At 50.3% G+C, this 21,572-nt stretch overlaps 1 protein-coding gene across 1 annotated transcript; it reads left to right on the forward strand.

Annotated features, from left to right (window-relative positions):
* Window positions 1-12,476: 12,476 nt before the first annotated feature.
* On the forward strand, window positions 12,477-18,066 carry Krt5 (keratin 5). The gene is made up of 9 exons (XM_021183418.2): window positions 12,477-13,090; window positions 13,621-13,835; window positions 14,562-14,622; window positions 14,730-14,825; window positions 14,948-15,112; window positions 15,483-15,608; window positions 16,024-16,244; window positions 16,975-17,009; window positions 17,402-18,066. Exons 1-9 carry the CDS (start codon window positions 12,554-12,556, stop codon window positions 17,698-17,700), a joined length of 1,755 nt encoding a protein of 584 aa, XP_021039077.1. The 5' UTR covers window positions 12,477-12,553; the 3' UTR covers window positions 17,701-18,066.
* The last annotated feature ends 3,506 nt before the right edge of the window (window positions 18,067-21,572 follow it).

Consider the following 21,572-nt stretch of genomic DNA (forward strand, 5'->3'; position numbering starts at 1 on the left):
GGGTAGTTAACTGAGCTGCTCTAGAAGAGGGGGGATATAGCTTTAGGCGAGTTATACGTGTGGCCTTGTCGACCTCTCCTCCATAGGGAGCAAGCATCCGAAGCAGAGTGAGAGTCTCTGGCTTCAGATCAGATTTGGACTCCCAAACACCTGAGCCAAGTGCTGGGTATCAGCAGGCTGGAGCAGTGAGAGCCCTAAGGATAACTGGAGAAACTGAGGACTTTGTACAGAGTCAGCAACAAAGTGAGGCTTGGAGTGAGGCTAGATGTGGCCCCATGGTGGTGCAGGAGCCAGAAAGCCAGTGGAGGGGCAGAAATGCAGCAGATCATCAAGGGCAAGCAAGGCCCCAGGACTTCGAAGGGGCAGACTATTGGAGACTTCCAGGCTTGCTAGCAGGAGGCCAGTGAGAGGGTCTTTAAGTGGGCACTCCCTGGGCCCTTTAGTTCCTTCCTCATTTTCCCCCTGACTGGCACCTTGGCTGACCTCCTGCAGCCTGCTGTTTGGACGGGTCAGAAGCTGTCATTTCTGCATTCACACCCTCTCACCTCTAAGGACTGTTATTCAGCTCTCTAAGTGCTCATTTGTGGTTTGCAGCACTCGGTTGTGTAATTACAGAAGCTCGCCAGCCACAGCCACCTCCCTGACTGCGAGGCAGGTGTACCTGCTTTTCTCAGTTGAGGCTGTAAGTCAGCCTGGTCACTTGGCTCTGTGGGTCACCTGTCTCCAAAGCACTAACAAGGGGACTTCCTGGTTTGGTGGGAGAAGAGACCTGAGACCTGAAAATGAGCAGAGGGTCTCAGGACTCAGCTGCAAGGCTGGGGCATGAACGGGAGGCAGATGAAAGATGGAGTTCTCTTCTTGCTCCCAGGTTCTCCTCCAAGATGGATCTCAGAAGGAGGTGTATGAGAGAAGGGGTGAGCGAGGGTGAGATGGGGCAGTGTCTCCTATGTCGGCTGGCAAATCACTGTGCCCACATTGGATTATTTCTTACCCTATATCACAGCCTGCTTTGTATGCAGTATTTTCATGTACATTAGGGGAAAAATGTAAGTTAGGAGCTAACAAAGGTTCCTTATAAAATGGCCTTATAAAATTACCAAATAAACAGGTAAAACAGTTTAAAAAAATAAGTTAAGACAGTAAAAGTCTTGGTTTATAGATATGAGCCAACTCTTAATAGAGACCCTTAAAGGGATTATAGTTTGGGTACTACTTAAAGAATCACAAACATTTTAGGAGAAGGGTATTGGAGCACAGGGGCACAGGCTAGAAGGACCAGTGAACCCAGAGCAGGTGTGGCTGGCTACCAAGTAGAGAGACAGCATCTGGGGACTGGAGTTAGTGCAGGCACCTGAGAATAGACCCATGTTATTTTATCCAGGGAGTCCATGTCCTCAGAGCTGGGGGAAGGCTAAGACTTGTCCCCTACTATGAATATATTTGTGAAAAGGAGAAGAATGGTTCTGTTCCTATTGCAGCTTCCACAGAACAGATGGCTTAACAGTGAGTCTTAGAGGGTGACAGGTTTCACTCAAAGCGAGGCACATAGTAGTTGTCCAGACAGGCAGGGAGAAGGTTCCCTGTCAGCAAGATGCCACTGTCCAGTATGGGCATGGGGAAGATGGTGACCTTCAGATGCATGCCAGCCTGAGAACCCCTAAAACATATGATTGAGGAGACCCAGAATTATGCAGACAGTGAAAAACAAACTCAGTTGGCCAGGGCACAAGGTCACTGTGGTGCTAAGGGACAAATCTTCTGGACATATCAGAGACAAACAGGCAAGGTGAAAGCAGGCTGGACCCTCCACAAAAGGCAAGAACCCAGGATGGAGAGGCTGGGTTGGTCAGTTCACTCCTATCGATGGTAACAAAGGGTAGATCTGCCTCCAGCTTCTTTTTCTGAGCATTACTCCTGACTGTCATCTTAGAGTGTGGAGAGAAAAATCCATAGGAGACAGGTTGACTCAAAGATCTTAGTCTAATACCACCGGGCTAATCTCAATGCACTGAGACCCCAAGGCAGTACAGGAGTTACAGTAGATAGCAAGTATTACCTATTCACCAGTTCACTAAACCTACTTCAGGTCCTAGAGGGCAAATTGGGGCTCTGGGCATAAAGAGGTCCTTGGTTGGAGAGGAGCTCTCTGGACAGGAGAAGTAAGGGGCAGACTTCAGGAAGAGGAGGGCTGGGTAGAGCAGAGAGAGAGAGAGAGAGAGAGAGAGAGAGAGAGAGAGAGAGAGAGAGAGAGAGGGGGGGGGGCTGGGAAGAGACCCTGAAGTTGGGTGAGAAGAGGGCAGGTGTGGAGGGTTTAGACTTGCCTTTCTCAACTGAAACTGAATCAGGGTATTGACACTTTGTTTAGAGAAGGTCTTTGTTGTGTTGCTGCCATTGTAACAAATTACAGCATACTCAGCAATAAAGTTTCATAATTTTATTATATCACAGATGGGAGGCCTGAGTTTGAAATCAGTGTTGCTGGGCTAAAATCAAATAGTTGGCAAGGTTGGCCTCCTGGAGCCTCCGGAGAAATCTGCTTTCTGGTCCTTCCAGCTTCTGGAGGCTTGTACACAGGCCTTGGCCAGTGCTCTTCTTCCTGTCTTCTTTAAAATCAGCAGCACTATATCGTGCTCTTTACATAGGGCATTGCACTAGCTTTTTGTGTTTTCTCTTTGCCTATCCAAGACCCTCAGGATGACGTTGGCCATCTGGATAGTGTAGGATGGTCCCTTTCCTTCAAGGCCAGGGGATTAACAGCCTTAATCCCATGCATAGACTATGTCTCCTTCTGCCTTGGAACCTAATGTATTCATTCACAGGCTTAAGAGGTAGGATGCAGTCTTGCGGGGGATTTCTCTGCCACCCAAAGGAGGCGAGAAGACAGTGTGGAAGGGTGACCAGAGGAATGAGGAGTCAAAAATGCACTGAGGAAGGAGCTACCATGAGCTCCCAAGCAAAGCAGAGACTGAGAGTAGCTTCCATTCTCAGGGTCATCGTGAGATCATTTTCCAGACTCTGGAACAATGGAGCCATGCTATGTCTTGCAGACCATAACATGTTACTGTTCTCTGCTGAAGGCAGCGTGCCAATGGGCAAAGAGGTTATGATGCCAAAGTGAGGGGGCCCAGCCCTTGGGATGCCCAGGTCAGCTGGAGGCGGGAGACTGCCTGAGAGGGCTAGACAAGTCTGGCTATCTGTCTGCAAGGCACCTGTGTCTGCTGTGTTTCTCTAGTTCTATCCCTTCTGAGGCAGACTGGAGGGTGAGGGTGATGGGTGACGGGTGACAGGTGACGAGTGGGACGAGCCCTTACCTGAGCATCTCTGAAACTGGTTGGTATTCCCAGACAGGCAGAACATCAGAGACACCAGGCGGGGTGGGAGTGGGGAGGCCTGTGAATGAAGCTTCTGTTCACTTCTTGGCACACACCTGGAAATCCTGACGGGTCAGCAGATAGCATTGAGGCCTCATAGTTAGAAAGCTTGGGACTCTATCTTGCAGGGACATTGCAATAATGTTGACCCCAGTTGGGTTCCCCCCAAGATCTCTTCCTGGGTATGGATTGGGCTTAGAAGAGGCAATCTGCTCAGGAAGGGGTGTTGGCACTGCCGATGTGCCTCTAACCTGGTTTGCAGAGGAACACTTTGCTTTTTTCCTCAGGTGGGATGTACGTCTGTGGTGGCTTTGGTGTCAGGCTACTGTCACCAAATGAGTGGGTGGTGTAGGTCCTCTCAGCAGCAGCAGCACTGCGTCTGGGAAAGGCATAGGCTCTAGGAGCCAGACCTGAATTGATGTCCCGATCTCGACAGCACACAGGGGCATGAACTTCCGTAAGTCTAACCCTTCCCGTGGCTCAGACATGAGAGGTGATAAATAAGAGGTGCTGTTGAGGTGATACTAGCTCTGGAGAATAGTCTGAGTGAACAGGCAAGGTGTGTGTGTCCTAGCACGGTGCCAGGCACCTAGTCATGACACAACAGCCATTCAAAGGGGCCGGAGGAAGCCAGGCACTGTGGACATCCCTGGATGAAATGGCATTGACTCTTCTGTGAGGTAGCATTGTACACAGTACTAGCCAATCTCTCTGAGGTCCCTGTGTAGTCTGGCCCATCCGAGGCAGTAGTTGACCCTAGACTTAGCCCTTAGGGATAAAGTAGAAGATCACGTTCATCTCCTAGACACCTGACCTGGCATCGCAGATGCCCCTCCCCAACCTCTGGAAGTTAAAAAGAGGAGAGGGCTTCTAAAAGCTTGCCGCTTACTTCAGTCAACGGTTGCTAGTGATGTTGAGGTACACTAACTGCCTAGTGACTCAGATGGTCTGCTGTGTGTGTACTGCCATCATAGGCTGGCTGGGTCTCTGCCAAGTCACCTTCTTCACAACCATGTATGGTCATTTATCAACAGCCTGAGCTTCCACAGTGGTGAAGACAAGGACTTTCAGGATCATTCTTGCATGAACCCAGAGGGAGGTGGTCACTTACCAGGTATTCACCCTTGCTGGGGTCCGTTTCCCATCTGTAGAATAATGATAGCAATGGGCACACCTCCTGTGCTTGAGAGGGTTAGAGGATTGGATTCATGGACCCTGTACCTTCCGAGGATCTGAGCTATTGGAGGGTCATGGGAAGTCAGGGTTTCAGAGAGGTGCCTGTCTAAGGAGCGTCATTCTATGTCACCCATCTGTCTGCCAGTGACAGTATCTGGGGTTTCTTCTCATGTTTGATCCAGGAGAGCTGGGGGTGAGGGATGGGGAAGGAGAGCTAGGGAGGGGAATGGAGAAGGAAAGCTGGGGGTGGAGGATGGGGGATGGGGGAAGAGAGATGGGGATGAGGGATGGGGAAGCTGGAGGGGGGAAAGGCAGGGATGACGGGGAGCATCAATACTTAGCATGAGCTGCTTTTCTAAAGATAATACAGAGGCATTTGTAGTCCTAGGATGGGGATGCGTCTGGGACTTCAGGGCTGGGAGTGGAGGGTGTACGGCATGGGAACCCAGGCATTTGTGAATGGAGGATCCATGAGTGCCTTGGACATGCACCTCACCCTCACAGAGTTGATGGAGGACTGGCCAAGGTGCTGTAGTTTCTCAGTGTGGACAGCGGTGGTCCTCTGTATCAGCTGGAGTAAGGGGAGAGGAGGAGATGGGCAGACCATGTCTCTCCATCTTCTCTTCTATGATCAACAACTGCCCCAGCACTGTCTTGCCTAGTATCAGAAGGTCTGTGAAGTTTAGATGTGGGAGAGGAAGATAGCAGTAAAGTCACTCTTGTGGTCATTACCAGACAGCCCCTCTACCCACAGAGACAGGAAGTGATTCTCTGAAAGGAAACAAGACCTGAGGCCTCATTGTGGGAGGTCAGTTTACCTTTGCTGAAATCAGTTGATGGAGCATTGGGGGAAGATTTTCTCCCCTGAAATCAGCTCAAGCAAGATGGTCTGACCCAGCTTTTACATGATCATCCACGCTACTGGCTGTATTAATTATGCTCCTCCACACAATAGCATGTTCCTACACACACACACACACACACACACACACACACACACACACACACTAAGGTATACAAAGGCATGCACACAAAGGTATAGGCACACATATATATTCAAACATGCATGCACAGGCATACACATGCTTGCACACATTCATGCACAGGCATACATACGCATGTATCTATAAGAGGGCTTAATCAAATGACTTGCCTAAGCAGTGTCTGGGCAGTTCTACCATGACTGTCTGCAAAAGGGATAGTCAGGACACCCAATAGATTCTCAGTCCAAAAAGCTAGAAGCCTCAAGACAAAGACAGAAGGCAATGATGCAGCCCCAGTTCCAGACTGAAGGCCTGCAAGCCACTCTGGACAGCCACAGGTCCAAGTCTGTGTTCAAAGGCCACAGGATCTGGAGTCTGGCATCCAGAAGCATCAACAAGAGCAAAGAGGGAAGTCAAGGGTCAAGTTCATAGAATATCTCTCTTCATTCTGCCTGGTCCCTGGCTGTACTAGATGGTTTTGAGTCAAATGGACACAAGGTAGAGTCATCAAAGAGGAAGGAGCCTCAGCTGAGGAAATGTCTCCATGGGATCTAAATAGATATAAGGCATTTTCTAAATTAGTGATCAATGGGGGAGGGTCCTGCCAAGTATGGATGGCTCCATCCTGGGGCTGGGTTCTATAAGAAACCTGGCTGAGCAAGCCAGGGGAAGTAAGCCAGTAAGCAGCACCCTCCATGGCCGCTGCATCAGCTCCTGCCTCCAGCTTCCTGCCCTATTTATCCTTCAGTGATAAACAGCAATATGGAAGTGTAAGGCAAAATAACCCTCTTCTCCCCAATGTGCTTTCAGTCATGATGTTAGTCTCGTAGCAGCGATAGAAACCTTGACTAAGATACCAGCCTATGTACTGGCGCCACCCACTCTTAGGGTGAGACTTCTCCAGTTAGTTCACTGGCCTTCTCTTCTCCAGAAACTCCCTCCCAGACACACCCACACACATCAGTTATGCTTTACTGATTTTTCTAGAAGACTCTCATCGATGAAGATGACAGTGAAAGTTAAGTATCAGCCTGTCCATGTGATGTGGGATACCAGCCCAGGCCAGGAAGGAAGATCTAAGGAAGAGACTCAGCCCTGTGCTTACACAGCATCTGGGAGGAGCCGAACAATGTCAGAAGTGCACAATCAAGCCTAGCAGTATCTGTTGCCTGGCATGATGGTTCAAAACACACTCATTGAAGGACAGCTGCAGGTCTTCTTGCCTGCCTGCTGCCTTAGCCTGTGGTTCTCAACCTTAACCTTTGTGGGGTTTGAATGACCCTTTCATAGGAGTCACCTAGGATTATTTTCATGCCGAATATTTACATTATGATTCATAACAGTATCAAAATTTATAGTTATGGAGTGACAGTGAAAAATGATTTTATGGCTGGGTGGTCACTACAACATGAAGAACTGTATTAAAAGGTCTCAGTGTTAGGAAGGTTGAGAACCACTGTCTAGCCTGTTTTTGCTAACTTCTGGCAGTGTCATCTGGCCCAAGCAGCCTGGAAAGCAAGTAGTGGAATGTGGAGACAGGAACTGAGGGTGTGCGGAGAATAGGCCTGAAGACAGCAAGCTGTCTATAAACCTTGACGACTGTCTGAGGGCAACTGGGGAAAGGGACCATTTCTGGTTTGTGGCCAGATTTTTGTTCTTGACCATGGAAATATTCCCTGTGCTGAATCAATCTCTGTGACTGGAACTCATCCAAAGTCAAGGGAAAGCAGGGTGGGGACAGCTTTTCTGCACCTGGCCTACTGGGACAAGTCAGGTGGAAACCCCTAGAAGCAGCAACTGGACTCCACTCTCTAGTGTGGTTTCTGTGGAAGCAGAAAGGGTCAGAGGGAAAAGGGATGTGTGCACATCAGGGATGTGAGGGGCTTCTCCTGATTCCTCTGATGAATGGGGATGCAGGCTGACCCTCATGCAGTGTGGCCCTGCCTCTCCACTGTAGAAGAAGACTGCAAACTCCCAGGATCCTGCAAGGTATGCTCCTGTCCAAGTGAGAGGAACAGAGAAAAAATGTGCACAGAGTGATAAACAGAACAACAGCAACTGTAAAAATCTTGTGGCATGGCACATTATTTCTAGGTGCACAAATTTGTGCAGGACAGTGGCACTTCCTCTCTCTCTGTCTGAAAACGAGAATCCTCCCATTCTGGGAAAGTAAAGCCCAAAGGTTCTTGCTGGGCAGGTATATCCGTTTTTTAGCCCTTCTGACTAATTAAAACATTTGTTGATTTCCAGTCCATAGTTTCAACCAAGCAAGGGGGATTTTTCAAAGACTTGGTATGCATGCCACTGGCAAAATACCCTTGAAGTGAGGGACGGGCATCCCGAGGCTTGCAAGGGCCTGTTGGAGAGACACTCAGGGCTCTGTTCTACAGCTCTGGATTTCAAGTGCCAATCGCATGCTAAATCTGAGGGATGGGGCCAAGACTGCTCCCCACAACCCCCAGTGTGTTACCCCACCCTTCCTGCCTGCCTCAGCCAGCTCAGCATGAAAATCTCAGCCGGCATAGCCCATTCCAAGAAGCTCACGTTCATTTCCTCCGTAGTCTATGGAGGGAACTGTGGAACCAGAGGCTGGGCAGGCATGCCCAGAGTTCTGGAATGTTTTGAGGGTTTTATTGGGGGCAAGATACAGCCGAGAGTGAGGCCATGATCAGTGAAAAGTACTTAGATAAGAAAATTCAACACTGAGACTCAAGGCTCCAGTAATAAAATCTGGGCTCCCAAGCTCAACCTGAACCAAGACTTTATTTCTGGATATTTCCATTTCTACCTAGGCTTCATCTCAGACTTGGTTCTGAGAGTCCTCAATAAGCTGGCATGGTTCCTAGCTTCTACAGTCAACCTTGAATTGCTGGGGGTTATGTGTCTAACTTCCCAGCTTCACAGCATGGCCAGTTATACACACTCACACACACACACACACACACACACATTCACACAGAGGCAAACACATATACACATGCATGTGTTTACACACTCATGTGCATGCCCATACATGCAATTCTCTATTGAGTACACACACCATACTCTTGCATGCGTATTCAAGCTCTCTCTCTCTCTCTCTCTCTCTCTCTCTCTCTCTCTCTCTAGCACATAGGCATAGACTCTCTCTCTGTCACACACATGCACACACACAAAGATGCTAACACATACACACCTGTGAATGCTCACACACATAATTCTCTCTTGAGTGCACGAAACACTCTCTCACACACATGCGAATGCATACACACATGCATATAGCACACACACTCTCTCTCAAGAGCACATAGTCTCTTGCACTCAGGTATACATACTCTCACACACACAGGCAAGTACATACACACATGCATGTGGGTACACACACATGTGCATGCTCACACATAATTCTGTCTTTAGTGCATGCACCACACTCTTGCACAAACACTCAAGTACATGCATACTGTACACACACTCTCTCAAACTCAATACTCTTTTGTACTCAGGCTCTCTCTCTCTCTCTCTCTCTCTCTCTCTCTCTCTCTCTCTCACACACACACACACACACACACCCACACACCCCTTCTATGCTTCTGCAACCCTGAGGATCCACTGAGCCCCACTCTGGGCCCCAGAACTGTAGGGTAGCACACTATAGCTTTGGGAGGAGGCAGGAAAATTCTTCTTTCCTCAATTCCTCCCTGAGGCTAGGCTTTGTGGAGAGTTGTCCGGGGCGGGCTCACTGCTCCATCTGCCCATCCCCATCTTGTGAACTGGCTCCAGGCTTCTGGATGGGACTGCCAACCATAGCCCGATGAATACGTGACTCATGCCTCAACCATCCTCCCTGCATTTTGTGCAGAGCACTCAAGGGAAGAGCTGCAAAGATGAAGGCACCATTGCCTGCCTCCTTCCCTGGGGGCTGCTCAGGATGTGGGGGTTCCAAGGGCTCCAACATACTATCTAAGCCGGGATGCAAGCACAAGCAGTAGAGAGATGCTCATAATATGGAGTGGTGTTCCTCTGACCTCAGAAGGTGTCCTGTCCTAAGAGGACAAAAGACTTGGCCTACAGATACAGACCCAGAGATGGAACTAGACAGGCAGGTCTTTGGGACTTAGAACAAGGACAGAGAGAGTTCACATGGAGACCTGGGGAAGGGCTTGAGAGAGGACTCTGTATCTGTCAAGTTTACCCAGTGTTAACTTGCGGTGTTTACAGAGAAGCTGATGAGAGCCCCTGGACTTTGGGATCTGTGCCCTGTCAGATGTGCAAAGCCATTTTATTTTATTGAACTATTGTCTATTAAGCATCTTTGCTCAAAGACACAGAGGTTGGAGCCTGGGACCTGAGGAGAGGATTCTGGGAAGGTCGTGGATTTACCTCTTTCTCACCCACGAATCTGTTCATGAAACAGACCCAGGTCCTGTGCTCTCTGGGGCAGATGCGCTGCCTTGCGACTTGTCCCTCTGACAGAGAGGTCGGCTGCTGGGGACCCCATACCCCTGAATGGGTTTTGGTAATTAAATAGGAGCTAGGCGACATGTCCATCCATGTCCTGGGAGTGCCCTACAGGAGAGCCCAGGGACTCAGTGTGATCCTGTTCCTCCTGCCCACAGGGATGCCAAGCTGGGGTGGGTCTCCCACTCAGCAGAGGTGCTTGGTGCTTGGCTCTCTGTTTGGGTATAAGTAACAGGTTTCTCTGTTGCTTATACCCAACTGATCTGGTGAAGCAGGAGGGTTCACCCTCCCTACCAGGGAGACTCCCACAGAGCTCAGACAGAGCACTGATTCTCTTGTGAGGCATCCCAACACACCCACCGGCCTCTGGTCTCTGGCCCTGGGATTGGAGTGTGGCTATTATGACAAGTCTCAGGCCAGCCAGAATGCACTCCTGTCTTGCCCAGCCCAGCTTCATAGCATAGACAAAGACTAGGGGTGGGGGTTGGTGTTCAGAAGCTCCTGGAGGGATGGAGCTTCCCCCAGGGCAGTGGGACAGTACCAATGCTGTGTGTGTGTGTGTGTGTGTGTGTGTGTGTGTGTGTGTGTGTGTGTGTGTATGTGTTTGGTGGGGCATACCTTGACAGTGATTTTCTAGAAAGGAGGAACCTCCTAGCAGGAGCAATGCCTCAAGCCTCTAGCTGTTATTCTTAGGGCTGAGGATCTCCGGTGTGTCTCTGGACATTCATACCTTGTCGCTAAATGGCAACAAAAGCTAACACTGGCAGTCTCTGAGACTCTCCAGACCAAGACACCCAAGCCTGTTGCCCAAACCTGCCAGACCAGCTTGGCCAGTGATTGGATTACTTATCAGCAGTCTTGACAGCCAAGCCTCTGGTGAGCCATCACCAGCTCAGCAGACCCTCAGACCTCAAGAATTATTTCCCGTAGCCTTGGTTTCCTCGTGGCAACCTTAGGCTCTGTGCAGAGGTTCCTATGTCCTACTCTCCTGGGACCATGACCTCTCAATAGTTCCCACATCACTCCTCCCGATTCAGCCAACAGGATCCAAGAGCCCCACTTTCCTCTGGGACAGGAAGAGGGGTGATTCCACTCAAGTCCTGAGCCAGAATGACAGGGCATAGCTTGGGATGGACATTGGCTAAAATCTAAGCAGGGTCCCTTCTTTCATAGGCGCTACAGGTGATACCAAGAAGCTTTGCAGAAGAGTCGTCTGGAAGCTCTCACTCATTGGAGTAACCAGCAGGCTGCTGTGCCAGCTGCCTGGTCCCCCCAACTTGCTCTGTCTAGTTTCTCTGGCAGTTAGCTCACAGATTTAAAATTCCATTTTCCATGCCTTTGGCCCTGAAGGAGGCTTTGGGCCAGAGATAGAGGAAACACAGCAGTTCCCGCTGCTTGGAACAGGGTGGTTCCCCGTTATAACAGGCCGGCCAATTCTCAACATGTTCCTGCTGAGATTAGAAGCTCCTGCAGGTATGTGTTTGCGGCGGCCTTCAGCCTGTATCAACAGATACAGTGACTCACGTCTTCCCTGGTGGAATAACTGAGAACTTGCTGGAACACAGCTTGGGGGGCACCGGGGAGGCTGGCAGAGCAGCTCCCCACAAAGACATGGCTGCCAGTCCAGAGAGTCAAGACTTTTTTGTAAAGGATTACGTGGGGTCCCTGGCTTAATAAGCCCCCCCCCCACAGGTCTCCCCAGGACAAAGAAACATCAAAAGCAAAACAAAAAGCTGAATTAGAAGGGACCGGGAAGGACTGGACCTGGTCTTAAAGCGAATAGTGTACAGCCTGGGTCAGGAGACCCACATCCTCTGTTTTGTTTGTTTGTTTGTATTTTTGTTTTTTTTTTTAAGCCTGGGGCTTGAGGAAGCCTTTCTGGTCTGAATCTTGCCCAGTTTTGTCTTGGGTGAATGGACCACTCTTAAAGAAAGCATTGCACGGCGAAGGACTCAATTCTACTTCTCTCTCTGGAATATACCCAAGAAAAGAAGCCGTGGGTCACCTTGCCAAGAGCTCAGGTCTCTGCAGCACCCACCACACAGCCCAGCATGAGACGAACAGGTCATTGTTAAGTAGGTGACCTGCTCTGCCCCACAGATGGACAGGAACCCCAAAGCTGTGCTGGCAAAGCAGCATGAACCAGACTGATCATGTCACTGATTCTTGCTAATGTTTGCTATGACAGTGGCCAGAGACAAATAGCCCTTATGTCCTGGCATCCTTCTAGGCTACACACAGAGCCCAGATCTGGGGTGATGAGAGACCCCCTCAACACACTGCTAGGACACCAGCGCTGTAAGGAAAGGTTATTCCTAACTGAGCAGAGCCTGCTGGGAGCAGCATTTACACCCCACACCACCGTGCAGGTGTGCTGGGTGAGCTCACAGCTGCCCCCCAGGCATGCCCAGCCCACTAATCATTCACAGCTCGACAGCTCCTCTGCCCAACCCACTTCTAAGGGGATAAAAGGGGACCTCAAATCTCCTAAGTTACAGAGCCACCCACAGCGTCCTGTTGAACGCCGACCTCTCGAGCACCTCCCCGCCACCAGCACCCAGTGTTCTTGCTCCTCCAGGAACCATCATGTCTCGCCAGTCCAGTGTGTCCTTCCGAACTGGGGGCAGCCGCTCTTTCAGCGCCTCCTCTGCCATCACCCCATCTGTCTCTCGTACGAGCTTCAGCTCGGTGTCCCGCAGTGGTGGTGGTGGTGGTGGCAGGATCAGCCTTGGGGGTGCTTGTGGAGCCGGGGGCTATGGCAGTCGGAGCCTGTACAATGTGGGGGGCTCCAAAAGGATATCCTACAGTTCTGGCGGAGGCAGCTTCAGGAATCAATTTGGTGCTGGTGGCTTTGGCTTTGGAGGAGGAGCCGGCAGTGGATTTGGTTTTGGTGGTGGAGCTGGTAGTGGCTTTGGCTTCGGTGGTGGAGCTGGCTTTGGTGGTGGCTATGGGGGAGCTGGCTTCCCGGTGTGCCCACCTGGAGGCATCCAAGAGGTCACCATCAACCAGAACCTCCTCACCCCCCTGAACCTGCAAATCGACCCCACCATCCAGCGGGTCAGGACTGAGGAGAGGGAGCAGATCAAGACCCTCAACAACAAGTTTGCCTCCTTCATTGACAAGGTGAGACATGGTCCTCCCTAGAGCAGACTGTGTGTCTACAGGGAATGCTGAACAGAGGTGGAGGGAAGAGGCTTCAGTCTCAGCTCAGATACTGCCTGTGTTGCTAGTTGATGCTCTGTCCTGGTTTGTGTTCCTCTTCAGTTAGACTGGCATCTAGAAATCAGGGTCAAAGCTCCTCTCCTCCAGAGGTTACCCCATAAGGGTGTCTGATCCCAGTGGACTGAGATGATCTAAGGACTCACATAACAGGATTGTAGCGAGGCCTAAGTGTCTATAGAACAGTCTAAGAGGGTTTTCAGCCCCAGTGAATAATCAGATCACATTTCATCCACCTACCACTGGGCTGGCTGTCCCCTATCTTTCCTAAAAGGATGATGTTGGGAGCATCAGTGCCGATTGTCCCTCACAGGTCACAAGCCAGGCACTGAACACAAGATTTGGTGGGACAGCATGTGACAGGTGGCACACTAATGAAAATACCACAGAAGCCTCAAACCCAAACCTTTCCCCCTCCCACTCGGCCCCTCCAGGTGCGGTTCCTGGAGCAGCAGAACAAGGTCCTGGACACCAAGTGGGCCCTGCTGCAGGAGCAGGGCACCAAGACCATAAAGCAGAACCTGGATCCGTTGTTTGAACAGTACATTAACAACCTCCGTAGACAGCTGGACGGGGTCCTGGGGGAGAGGGGCCGCCTGGACTCAGAGCTGAGGAACATGCAGGACCTGGTGGAGGACTACAAGAACAAGTGAGCTGTGATGGGGAAAGAGGTGTCAGGGTCTTCATTGTGCCAGATATGCCCCATAGCCAGACTGAGGCCTCTGTCTTCTCCACAGGCTAGCAGCATGCATTACACCACTAAGAATAGCTCCAAGTCTGTCCAGAGAGTCCCAGCCCCAGGCTCAGGACCCTCTATAAAGCATTTACCCACCCACCCAAGTAGCAGCGTGTGCCCCTAGTGCCACCTGGAACCCTCACCCTCTGAGGCTTTCTTCCCAGTGCCCTCAAAAACACACAGCACTGTGTTTGATAGTTTCCGGGAGCTGATGGCAGAATCCCCCTGCCTGGTGGCTCCAAGAATTCCTTTAGCTGCATAAATCAGATACTGATTAAAGGGGCTGCCAGTGTTTTGTTTCTTGGCTCCTGTGTTTGATGGTGCTGGAGAGTGAACTCAGGAATGTGTGAATGCTAAGCAAGTGCTCTCCCACAAGCTATGCCTCCACTCCTGCAGGATTATGGGTGAAACAGGAGAATAGCAGTGATGCTGGAATGAGCTTTTGGCAGGCAGCTTCAGAAAAGGCAGCTTGTACAGGGGCTGGGGGCTTACCCAGGGCTCATGGTGTCCCATACTTGTCTGCCTTTGAGATGTGAGCAAGCCTCTTTCTAGTGTGAACGCTTGCTCACAGTGACTGCACAGATATCCTTTTCTGACCCTTGACCTCTGACTCATCCTTCCTGTCCCTTTGACCACCAGGTATGAGGATGAGATCAACAAGCGTACCACGGCTGAGAATGAGTTTGTGATGTTGAAGAAGGTGGGTGTGGTGAAGGGAAAGCAGCAGCCCTGGGCTGTGCTCTCTTGGAGGTGGAGCCATTTGAGGTAGGTGCATGTCAGTCCACGCCAACCATCTGTGTTCCTTAGGATGTGGACGCTGCCTACATGAACAAGGTGGAGCTGGAGGCCAGGGTCGATGCCCTGATGGACGAGATCAACTTCATGAAGATGTTCTTTGATGCGGTGAGCAATTAACCCAAATTTCCCCTGTGGGTATTTTATTATGACACAATAGATGGGAAGTTTGAACGAAACTCACGTGTTAAATAAAAGAATCAGATGACTAACTTCAAGGGTCCCCGTAGGAGCTGTCCCAGATGCAGACACACGTCTCTGACACCTCTGTGGTCCTGTCCATGGACAACAACCGCAACCTCGACCTGGACAGCATCATCGCTGAGGTCAAGGCCCAGTACGAGGACATCGCCAACCGCAGCCGAACAGAGGCTGAGTCCTGGTACCAGACCAAGGTAGGTGCTTGCTTGAGTGAATATCTCTGAGAGAGAAGATGCACCTGCATAGGGCTGTCCAGGATTCCAGACCATAGCAATGCTAAGGGAAGGACTCTCGAGGCTACTGAGGCCTCACGGGATAGGTTGCAGGAGGAGCCAGCTATCTATTTCCACAAAGTCCAGGGACTGGAGGAAATTTCATGTCAGTAGCTTTAGCAAAACCAAGACTCTCAAGAAGTTACTTAAGAACAGCCCTTTCTTGAAAAAGCCCAAATCAGCCCCAGACCCCAGGGGATTCCACTACCTCCTGGCAGTTCCTGCCTGTGCACCTGGGAAAGAGCATCCATCCCACCTTAACTATGTCCTCCCTCTCTTGTGGTGGCTAAAGTATGAGGAGCTGCAACAGACAGCTGGCCGCCATGGTGATGACCTTCGAAACACCAAGCACGAGATCTCTGAGATGAACCGGATGATCCAGAGGCTGAGATCTGAAATTGACAACGTCAAGAAGCAGGTAGGGAGGAGTTAAAAGAGGACAAAGGAGGGCCCATTTGATACACACATACACACACACACACACACACACCACACCACACATATACAACACACACTAACACACTCACACACCACACATATACAACACACACACACACTAACACACTCACACACCACACATATACCACCCCCCCCCACAAACATAAACACACTCTCACACACACCACACCACACATATACCACACACACACACACACTCACCCGCCCCCACAGCTGTGATAATTCACAATGTTGCCATATTCCACCACTCACACTAGATACTGAGTTCTTTCTAGGTCTCCCCGTTTGGTACATCTGACTTAGAATCTCAGAAAAGGGTAGTGTGGGTCAGTTCAGCTACCCACGTGTCCCCATTGCTCCCTTTCTCTCTGCAGTGTGCCAACCTCCAGAACGCCATTGCTGAAGCTGAGCAGCGTGGGGAGCTGGCTCTCAAAGATGCCAGAAACAAGCTGACAGAGCTGGAGGAGGCCCTGCAGAAGGCCAAGCAGGACATGGCCAGGCTGCTGCGCGAGTACCAGGAGCTCATGAACACCAAGCTGGCCCTGGACGTGGAGATCGCCACCTACAGGAAGCTGCTGGAGGGCGAGGAGTGCAGGTGAGGGCCGTAGCGTGCTTGAGGTGGCCTCCAGAATGTAGAGTTTGTTGAGGAATGACAGATACACATGCAAACGGCTGAACGTTCTCCCATTTCACTCTGACATGTGGGCATACCTTGGGCCTTGACTGGCGTCTTTGGCTTACTGCCCATTTCACGTGCTTGGACACTGTCCTCCTCAAATAACTAAGATGTGTCCTGCACCATGTCCCCTGTCTGCTTTTGCCCACATTCTTTTCCAGACCTGCCGTCTCCATCACACCCACCTTTACCCCTCCTCCATCTTCCTCATTCTCCTGGAACATCTTTCTCAGGGAAGCTCTTGCTGACCTGGTCTCACAATCTCTGGGCTCTCCATCCAGCAACTGCATGGTCTTCACTCTTCTGGCACAGGCAATGGTAGCTGCGAGGCATCCCCGTCTGGCTTGAGGTCTCACAGGGAATGCAGGATCCTAGGAGGCAAACCCTGCTCTGCACACATTCATATGTGCCAGTGCTCACTCCAGATTTCCATAAACTGGGCGAGAGACGATGAAGATTAGGTTGTTACTCTGACAGTCTAGCTCTGGGCCACATCGTTGTCTTTGGGCTGACCTTCCAGAGAGCATGTTCTTTGCTTCACTGCCGTGTGATCCACCCTAACCATGACAGTGACAGTCGTGCTATTTGTGTGTGTGTGTGTGTGTGTGTAAACAATTTTTCACTCTTACCCCACCTTTCTGCCTTTCAGGCTGAGTGGGGAAGGAGTTGGACCAGTCAACATCTGTAAGTAACTTCCGAGTGTCAACTCAGAACCCTGCTGTCTCTAGATAACAGACATTCCCCATCACAATAAATGAATATCAGATAGTTCAAAGTGAGCAGTGGAAGGACAGAACACAGGCAGGGGCATGAGACCGTGGAGCTCCTACCATGTGCATACACATTGGATCTTGTCCTAAACCCTTACCTCTACAAAGTACCTGGCTCCCTGCCTTGCCTCTTGGGTCATCAGTTTTCTGTCAGGGACCCCAAATGAATAATTTAATTCTCCTGGCCCATTCTGCTACTTTGTGAAAAAGGCCAGGTATACACTATTTCCCAGGTGGGATCAAACATGTTAGCTGTGTGGGATAAATATGACAGACCCACCTCACTCATCTCTCTCTTTTCCACAGCCGTCGTCACAAACAGTGTCTCTTCTGGCTACGGAGGAGGCAGCAGCATTGGTGTTGGCAGTGGCTTTGGCGGTGCCCTTGGCAGCGGCCTTGGCAGCGGCTTTGCTGGTGGCCTTGGCCCACGCTTCACCAGGGGCGGTGGGGGTCTTGGTTTGGGTAGCGGGCTAAGTGTGGGGGGCTCTGGCTTCAGTGCAGGCAGCAGTCAAGGAGGCATGAGCTTCGGCAGTGGTGGTGGCAGCGGCTCTAGTGTCAAATTTGTCTCCACCACCTCCTCCTCCCGGAGGAGCTTCAAGAGCTAAGAAGAGCCTGCTGCAAGACCCTGGTCCTCACGGGCAGCCCCAGGCCCACAGAGACTGCTTCTTTTAGGCAGTCCCCCAGGCCACGTTTTCTTTTTCTGGAGAGTAGTCTAGACCACGCCTGCTGCAGAATCACATGCTTTGGTTCCCGGAAGGGAATGAATCCCAACCTCTGGCCTCCCCATGGCTCAGTTCTACATTTGTGTTGCATGTCAGCACCTATACATGTTCTTTGGTGACCCAGACCCCAAAATGTTGCAGAATGTAAGTCACCAAAGCAGAACCCCACCCTACCTGGATACCCACCTAAATTCTGTCCTGGTTCTGACTTCCTCCAGAATGTGTCCAATAAAATGCTTTTATAATAAGCCCCCGAGTGGAATGGCTTCTCTCTAGGTCTACAACCATCCTAGAAACTCCTCAAGGTGGGACTGGTCCAGGTGTGCTTGGCTTCTTTAATGATTTCCAGGGAGGATGGGGGTGAAAATGAGGGGAGGATAGAAGGAGGGAGGATGAGGGGAGGGAAGATGAGGGGAGGGAGGATAAGGGGAGTGTGGGGAGAGGAAGGAGGAAGGTGAAGGAGAATGGGGAAGGATGGGGGAGGGAGAATAGGGAGGGAGGCTGGGGGAGTGGGGTAAGATGGGGGAGTGGAGGGAGGATGAGAGGAGGGAGGATGGGGAGGATGGTGAGGATAGGGGAGGATGGTGAGAATGGGGGAGGGAGGAAGGGGAGGGAGAATGGGAGGCAGGATTGGGGAAGGATGGGAGGGCTATGGAGAGTGACATTATAGGCTGTCTACAGGACAGAGGTAGTCAAGGAAGCTGCAGAAGCTCAGATAGTGAGGCAGTCTCTGCAGGGCACGAGGGGCAGTGTCCACTGAACCATACATGGGTAGATCTTAGAGCCCTCTGTTGAAGAAGGGGGCTATTTAAGGTAGGTTGATCGATAAGAAACAGATAAACGGGCTTAAACAAAATGGGCAAATGGACTTAATTAAGGCTGGTAAATGTAGACTCTTATGACACAAATCTCCAAAGGTGTCAAAGATGCTGGGCTTTTTTTTTAAGACCACCAAGACCAAGAGGGTCAATGCACTTCTTGTTAGCATCCATATCCTTCATAGTTCACCAAGTGATGTCGTGTTTTACCCGGGAAGGCAGGACCTCTGTGTGGGACGTTGGCACTTCCTCTTTATGTGAGCGTCCTTGCATTTATGCCTGAGTGTCTGTATAAAAGGGGTCTGTCTCTTCAAGGATGTCTGGGAAGCCATGTTGTGACTCTTCTGAGGAGAAGACTGTTAAAATAGGTACAGGGTACTATGAACCAAACTTGTGAGCAGTGCCGATCGGCTGAATCAGCACTTTGAGCAATGCCAGTTGCACTGATTTTATTGCTATGAGCTCAAGGCTGTGGAACTCCATGGTGCAGCACAATTCCTGTTTTCCTAGGATGAACAGAGGCCCAGCTGGGTTATGTGGAGTTATGGGGAAAACCATCTCTTCCTAAGTTGATCCCATGAAGCTGACCTCTGAACATTGGCTTTTCCAATTTACACTGAGGCAGCTATTTTAACTTTGAAAGGAAGGCCTGGTGGAGTCCAGTTCTTTTAACGAAGTTTGTGGATGTCAAAGACTTAGTCTGTTGACTCAGACCAGTGTGTTTTAAGGGACGATGTGACTGCAGGACATTAGGAATCAGTACTTCTGAGGCAGGCTACTTCTTGTTTGGATTCAGTTGCTATAATCCCCAAGGGTACAGGGGTATCCTACTTTTGTCTAGTAGGACCCTCACATAGAAGTTTAATTGAAGATCCAACAATGGACTAAAGTCATGAAGGTCTGTCATCTGGAGTATTTCAGCAGATGTGGATATAATTTATAACCAGTGAGGTAAAGGCTTAAGAAAGCCAGTCGGCACACCTTTTGATCTTTTTGCAGTGTAAATTATTTTATAGCTGCTGGGATTTCTACTTATATAAAATTGTGAGATCTTGTTTCACTATTCTGCCCCCCCCCCCAATTTCAACTCCACCCCCTCCCCAACTCTCAATTTCAACTCATTTCCCTCCCTTCTTTCCTGTTTGTGGATGTGCTGTGGCAAGACTGGAATCTTCATGTTGATCTACATCTTTCTCTGGAAAGGCCCATATCATTTTTACCAGGCTGAGGGGCTGCTGCCACAGAAATAATTGTGTGATCCCTTGGTTTGCTTCTGTAGCCCCGAGGAAAATTTTCTCTTACTTTCCTCAGAGGCTGAGAAACACTAGTAGCCGCCAATGAATGTTATAGGGCCTGCTGGAGCGTGGCATCAGCATGATATGTAGTAGTCACTCTAGGCCACCACCCGATGGGACCGTTTACTGAAAGGTTTATAAGTCCTTTGTTCCATATTAGGAAGGTTGCGCCAGCCTGAGACATACAACCAACAGCCATGGGGTGAGGGATGGTCCACCGAGCTTCACATCAGTCCTGTTTTACAGTAGAACCAGCAAACAGAGTTTGGTATGGGTGGGGCATGTAGATGGTTTTGGACTGGGACATAGAACTCAAAGATATTTTAATGAGAGACCCAACCCTACAAGCCTGCTCTTAAGCAGCAATGACTCTGTCTTGTGATTCAGATCAGTGAGATCTATAAAGTGGAACTTACAAACGTAACCCAGAGCAACAGAGATCCACGTGTAAAGCCTGCCACTCGCACAATGTGCAGCTCCAGCTCACCAAGGCCTCACAGCAGCTTGAAGAGCACACTGCAAGCTGACACAGAGCCAGGTTGCAAGCCACAGCAAGAGACAGAAGACCATCATGGTGGGGAATGACAGTCAAGGAGGGAAAGTCACCGTCCCCACCCTGAAGACCGTCCTGAACCCTTTTAGCATCTAGACCCTTGCCCACCTGTGATATCCATGGGAATTTACTCAAAGCTGAACACAGGAAAGGTGACAACAGTTCTTCCTTACTCAGAGGAGAACTGAGCCATCAGAGCCAATCCGCTGTCTCTCAGATGGGAGAGACAGATGATGGCAGAGAAGTCCAGTTTGCTGGGACCTACCAGGAGAAAGATCAAACCTCTACTGGACAGACCGCAGAGTGGCTCCAGGGATGGGAAGCAGCCATGCTTTAGTGAGTTTTGCCTCTAGGGGCTCTACCAAGTCTGTGTAGAGAAGACTGGAGAAGAATCCCCTCTCACTTCCAGCAGGGGGAGTGGAAACTGTTTTGAATCAGCTAGAGTTCTGTTCTTACCTGCCTGCCCCTCTCTGGAGCTCTGGACAAAAGATTCAGCCACAATGGATTGTTTTTCTGTAATGGGATGGCCCAGATAGGCTCTTCAGGAGGCAGGGCATGGCTATGAAGCCTTCCATTAGTGTTCTCTGGAATGAGACTGTAATTATAGAACCCAGCAAAACAGAAAGGAGAAAAAAAGAGGACGGGGTGCTCAGGAGAAAATGGACAGAAGATGCTAGAACTCTGGTCGTGAGAATATGAAGCTATAGAAAGTGTGACACTCAGTGGGACTGGACTGAGCACAAGCAGGCATCCTAGCAAGGAATAATGGGCAATGACCACATAAGTAACTTCTTCAAAGAACGTCTTCACTCCGGGTCAGGAAGAAAGTGGAGCGCGATAGTCGATATTGGAAGAAGCAAAGCCCACTAATCCAGAAATTCTGTTTGTCTGTTGGTTGGTTTTTTTGAGCTCTGGCTACACAGAGAGTTCAAGAATCCTGGAACTCACTCTGTAGACCAAGCTGGCCTGTAACTCAGAGATCTGTCGGCCTCTGCCTCCGGAGTGCTGGAATTAAAGGCGTGTGCCACTGCTGCCTGGCTGAAGTTCTGTAATTGTTTTAAACCTTCTCTACAAAAGTGAAGGTCAGTC

Source organism: Mus caroli, unplaced genomic scaffold, assembly GCF_978045245.1.
Source record: "Mus caroli unplaced genomic scaffold, Mus_caroli_1 scaffold_16, whole genome shotgun sequence".
Classification (NCBI taxonomy): domain Eukaryota; kingdom Metazoa; phylum Chordata; class Mammalia; order Rodentia; family Muridae; genus Mus; species Mus caroli.

Coding starts and splice junctions, on each gene's coding strand:
- Krt5 (XM_021183418.2), top strand. CDS start 12,554: ATGTCTCGCCAGTCCAGTGTGTCCTTCCGAACTGGGGGCAGCCGCTCT. Junction 15,113..15,482: donor AGTCCTGGTACCAGACCAAG/GTAGGTGCTTGC, acceptor TGGTGGCTAAAG/TATGAGGAGCTGCAACAGAC. Junction 16,245..16,974: donor CTGGAGGGCGAGGAGTGCAG/GTGAGGGCCGTA, acceptor TCTGCCTTTCAG/GCTGAGTGGGGAAGGAGTTG.